Source organism: Bombina bombina, chromosome 2 (genome assembly GCF_027579735.1).
Source record: "Bombina bombina isolate aBomBom1 chromosome 2, aBomBom1.pri, whole genome shotgun sequence".
Taxonomy (NCBI): domain Eukaryota; kingdom Metazoa; phylum Chordata; class Amphibia; order Anura; family Bombinatoridae; genus Bombina; species Bombina bombina.
In genome coordinates this window covers 38837984-38843475 of record NC_069500.1, presented here as the reverse complement: position 1 = coordinate 38843475, position 5492 = coordinate 38837984, and the positions used below count along the sequence as shown (strand labels likewise).

The 5492-nt window shown below is 44.1% G+C and overlaps 1 protein-coding gene across 1 annotated transcript in view; it reads right to left on the bottom strand.

Moving 5' to 3' along the window:
• DCAF12 (DDB1 and CUL4 associated factor 12) overlaps positions 1–5190 on the bottom strand; it is a 63282-nt gene extending 58092 nt beyond the window's left edge. Inside the window, exon 1 of the mRNA XM_053701040.1 lies at positions 4998–5190. Within this exon, the coding sequence (XP_053557015.1) occupies positions 4998–5060 (63 nt within the window). The 5' untranslated portion in view covers positions 5061–5190. The remainder of the gene's footprint in view (positions 1–4997) is intronic.
• Between the last annotated feature and the right edge of the window lie 302 nt (positions 5191–5492).

Here is a 5492-nt window from a genome sequence, read left to right as displayed (position 1 = left end):
ATGTCGTCTAAATAAGGGGCCACTTCTATGCCCCGCGGTCTAAGGACCGCCAAAGCGACCCCAGAACCTCCATAAAGATTCTTGGGGCTGTAGATATCCCAAAGGAAAGAGCTACAAACTGGTAATGCCTGTCTAGAAAGGCAAACCTGAAAAACGATGGTGATCTTTATGCATCACAATGTGAGGATAAGCATCCTTCAAATCCATTGTAGTCCTCTATTGACTCTCCTGAATCATAGTTAAGATGGTACGAATAGTTTCCATTTTAAATGACGGAATTCTGAGGAATTTGTTTAAGATCTTTAGATCCAAAATAGGTCTGAAGGTTCCCTCTCCTTGGGAACCACAAACAGATTTGAGTAAAAACTCTGTCCCTGTTCCTCTCTTGGAACTGGATGGATCTCGTACACAATGTAAGAATGCCTCCTTCTTTATCTGGTTTGCAGATAATTGTGAAAGGCGAAATCTCCCCTTTTTTTGGGGGGGAATCTTTGAAATTCAGAAGATATCTCTGGGATATAAATTCCAATGCCTAGGGATCCTGGGCATCTCTTGCCCACGCGTGGGCAAAGAATGAAAGTCTGCCCCCTATAGGATCCGTTACCGGATTGGGGTCCGTTCCTTCATGCTGCCTTAGAGGCAGCAGCAGGCTCCTTGGCCTGCTTATCTTTGTTCCAGGTCCGATTGTCTCCAGACCGCCTTGGACTGAGCAAAAATTCCCTCTTGTTTTGCCTTAGAGGAAGAGGATGCCACACCTGCCCTGAAGTTTTTAAAAGGTACGAAAATTAGACTTTTTTTTTTTTTTTTTTTTTTGCCCTTGATTTAGACCTATCCTGAGGAAGGGCATGACCTTTTCCTCCAGTGATATAAGCAATAATCTCCTTCAAACCAGGCCCGAATAGGGTCTGCCCCTTGAAGGGAAGTTAAGTAGCTTATTTATTAAAGTCACGACAGCTGACCATGATATAAGCCATAGCGCTCTGCGCGCCAGTATAGTAAAAAACAGAATTCTTAGCCGTTAGTCTAGTCAAATGAACAAGGCATCAGAAAACAAAGGAATTGGCTAGCATAAGCTTGTCAAATATATTCATCCAATGGAGTCGCTTAACTGTAAAGCCTCATCAAGAGACTCAACCCAGAACGCCGCAGTGACAGAAGCAATGTATGCAAGGGGCTGCAGGATAAAACCCTGTTGAATAAACATTTTTTATCCATTGGATCTAAAAAGCACAACTGTCCTCGTCAGAGGTAGTGGTACGCTTAGCTAGAGTAGAAACTCTTCTCTCCACCTTAGGAACTGTCTGCCAGAAGTCCCGTGTGGTGGTAACTATTAGAAAACATTCTTCTAAAAAATAGGAGGGGAAGAGAACGGCACACCTGGTCTATCCCATTCCTTATTAAAAAATTTTTAGTAAACCTCTTTAGGTATTGGAAAAACATCAGTACACACCGGCACTGCATATTATTTATCCAGTCTACACAATTTCTCTGGCCCTGCGATTGTACACATTCATTCAGAGCAGCCAAAGCCTCCCTGAGCAACAAGTGGAGGTTCTCAGACATAAATTTTAAATGTAGAAATATCAGAATCAGGTTAAATCATCTTCCCTGAGTCAAAAAAAAAAAAAAAAAAAAATTTACCCACAGACTAAGCATATTGTGAGGTAGTATCATACATGGTTCTTAAAGCGTCTGTATGCTCTGTATCTACCCCCAGAGCTAACTGCTTTCCTTTAATTTCAGGTAGTCTGACTAATACTGCTGCCAGAATATTATTCACCACCTTTGCCATGTCTTGTAAAATAAACGCTATGGGCGCCCTTGATGTACTTGGCGCCATTTGAGCGTGAGTCCCTGAAGCGGGAGTCGAAGGGTCTGACACGTGGGGAGAGTTAGTCGGCATAACTTTCCCCTCGACAGAATCCCCTGGTAAAAGAAACGCTATGGGTGCCCTTGATGTACTTGGCGCCATTTGAGCGTGAGTCCCTAAAGCGGGAGTCAAAAGGTCTGACACGTGGGGAGAGTTAGTCGGCATAACTACCCCCACGACAGAATCCTCTGGTGATAATGTTTTTAAAGACAAAAAATGATCTTTATTGTTTAACATGAAATCAGTACATCTGGTACACATTCTAAGATGGGGTTCCACCATGGCTTTAAAACATAATGAACACAGAGCTTCCTCTATGTCAGACATGTTAGAACAGACTAATAATGAGACTAGTAAGCTTGGAAAACACTTTAAATCAAGTTAACAAGCAAATATATAAAACGTTACTGTGCCTTTAAGAGAAACAAATTTTGTCAAAATTTGAAAAACAGTGAAAAAAAGGCAGTAAAACAAACGAAATTTTTACAGTACATGTAATAAGGTAACAGAGCATTGCACCCACTTGCAAATGGATGATTAACCCCTTAATGCAAAAAACAGATAAAAAAACAAAACAAAAAAAACGACAGACGTTTTTAAAAACAGACACAACAAACTGCCACAGCCAACAGTGGGAAGCTTCAGTTAACTGTTTCTATGCAAAATTTAAGTCAGCCATATGGAAAAAACTTAGGCCCCAATAAGTTTTATCACCAAACATATGTTAAAAAACGATTAAACATGCCAGCAAACGTTTTAAAACACATTTGTACAAGAGTATGTATCTCTATTAATAAGCCTGATACCAGTCGCTATCGCTGCATTTAAGGCTTTACTTACATTACTTCGGTATCAGCAGTATTTTCTTAGTCAATTCCATTCCTAGAAAAATATTTTACTGCACATACCTTATCTGCAGGAAAACCTGCACGCCATTCCCCCTCTGAAGTACCTTACTCCTCAGAATGTGTGAGAACAGCAAATGGATCTTAGTTACGTCTGCTAAGATCATAGAAAAACGCAGGCAGATTCTTCTTCCAAATACTGCCTGAGATAAACAGCACACTCCGGTGCCATTTAAAAATAACAAACTTTTGATTGAAGAATAAACTAAGTAGAAAGCACCACAGACTCTCACGACCTCCTATCTATGTTGAGGCTTGCAAGAGAATGACTGAATATGGCAGTTAGGGGAGGAGCTATATAGCAGATTTGCTGTGGGTGGACTCTTGCAGCTTCCTGTTGGGAAGGAGAATATATTCCATAAGTAATGGATGATCCGTGGACTGGATACACTTAACAAGAGAAAGATATTAAACAATTTGTGTTCTCTTAGGACCCCTGCTAGGGTAATTGAAAAATCTCAGTTATCTCCACCTCAGATACTCCATCTATTACATACCCTCAGGGATTGCCATACTCAGATTGCATGCCCACATTGACTACCCTTATACTTACTGTCCTATTACCAGCCCTCAGGTACTGTCCCCTTACTCCTATTACTAGCCCTCGGGTACTGTCCCCTTACTCCTATTACCAGCCCTCAGGGATTGTCCCCTTACTCCTATTACCGGCCCTCAGGGATTGTCCCCTTACTCCTATTACCGGCCCTCAGGGACTGTCCCCATACTACTACTCATATTTCCTGTCCTAAGGAACTGTCCCCATTCTACTTACTACTCCTTCTACTGCTTGACTTCAGGGACAGTCCCCATACTACTCCTATTGCCTGTCTTCAGGAACTGTCCCTATTCTATTACTCCTTCTATTGCCTGACCTCAGGGATTGTCCCCATACTACATCTATTGCCTGACCTCAGGGATTGTACCTATTCTACTGATCCTTCTACTGCCTGACCTCAGGGATTGTCCCCATACTACTAATCCTTCTATAGCCTGACCTCAGGAATTGTCCCCATACTACATCTATTGCCTGGCCTCAAGAATTGTCCCCATGCTACTGCTCCTATTGCCTGATCTCAGGAATTGTCCCCATACTACTTCTCTTTCTATTGCTTGCTCTCAGGAACTGTCCCCATGCTACTGCTCCTATTGCCTGACATCAGGGATTTTCCCCATACTACTTACTACTCCTATTGCTTGCCCTCAGGGAGTGTCCCCATACTGCTCCTTTTATTGCTTTCCCTCAGGGAGTGTCCCCATACTGCTCCTTCTATTGCTTGCCCTCAGGGAGTGTCCCCATACTGCTCCTTCTATTGTTTGCCCTCAGGGACTGTCCCCATACTGCTCCTCCTATTGCTTGCCCTCAGGGATTGTCCCCATACTGCTCCTTCTATTGCTTGCCCTCATGGACTGTCCCCATACTGCTCCTTCTATTGCTTGCCCTCAGGGACTGTCCCCATACTGCTCCTTCTATTGCTTGCCCTCAGGGACTGTCCCCATACTGCTCCTTCTATTGCTTGCCCTCAAGGACTGTCCCCATACTGCTCCTATTGCTTGCCCTCAGGGACTGTCCCCATACTGCTCCTTCTATTGCTTGCCCTCAGGGACTGTCCCCATACTGCTCCTTCTATTGCTTGCCCTCAGGGACTGTCCCCATACTGCTCCTTCTATTGCTTGCCCTCAGGGACTGTCCCCATACTGCTCCTTCTATTGCTTACCCTCAGGGACTGTCCCCATACTACTACTCTTCTATTGCCTGACCTCGGGAATTGTCCCCATTCTACTGCTCCTTCTATTCCCTGACCTCAGAGATTGTCCCTGTGCTAGTTCTCCCTCCATCTATTGTCTCTGATCTCAGGGACTGTCCCATACTAATTCTCCTTTAATTACCAGCTTCAATTTTTCTCACTCACCTATGGGCTAACGGTATTCTCAAAGTCTTTTTGTTACCTGCCCTGCCTATGGTCTCTCCTCATTCTTTCCCTCTATTCCAACTCATCTAAGTACTGTCCTTATTCGCCCATCTATATGTTACCTACCTGCGAGTTCCGCCTCAGTTCTCGCGCATTATTACCTGGCACCAGGTGCCTGTGCTTATTCTTCCCACTTCTTTATCAACTGCACCACAGGGAATTGCTATTTCTCTCTAGTCTGTTATCTGCCCGTCAGGGGCCTGTCCCTGTTTCCCTTCTCTGTGTTGCATAACCCCATTTTTCCCTTATTACCTGTTCCCCGGGGCCTGTCCCCGACGCCGCTCTCCTCTTCCTGCTAACTGCTCTCCGGGTCATGCTCTCGCCCGCAGAGCCCACGAGCCGGCATGGAGATCGCCCGGATCACTGGATATTTCATATAACGGAAGAAGCGGTGCGATAAGCGTGAAGGCTAAGCTAGAGGGAACACCACTGCGCATGCGCTGTCACCTCTGAACTCCGTGATGCGTGATGGCGTCAAACCTAAATCAATACGGAAGCGCTCTTCTAGCCTAGCTGTTTCTTGGCAACCTCAAACTCTGACGTAGAGGGGCGGTGCTTTCCGATGTTTAGCAGAAAAAAGTGCGTGTGTTAGTGTGTGCACAATAGGAGCGTCATAGTGGTTGTTGTTTTATTATTATCACTATTGTTAATTATTATTTGTAATATTATTTATTTGTATAATTTTTGTTTTTGACATGATTATAATCATAGGGACAGTCCGTGGTTCTAAGCTTTGTCCTCCTGTCA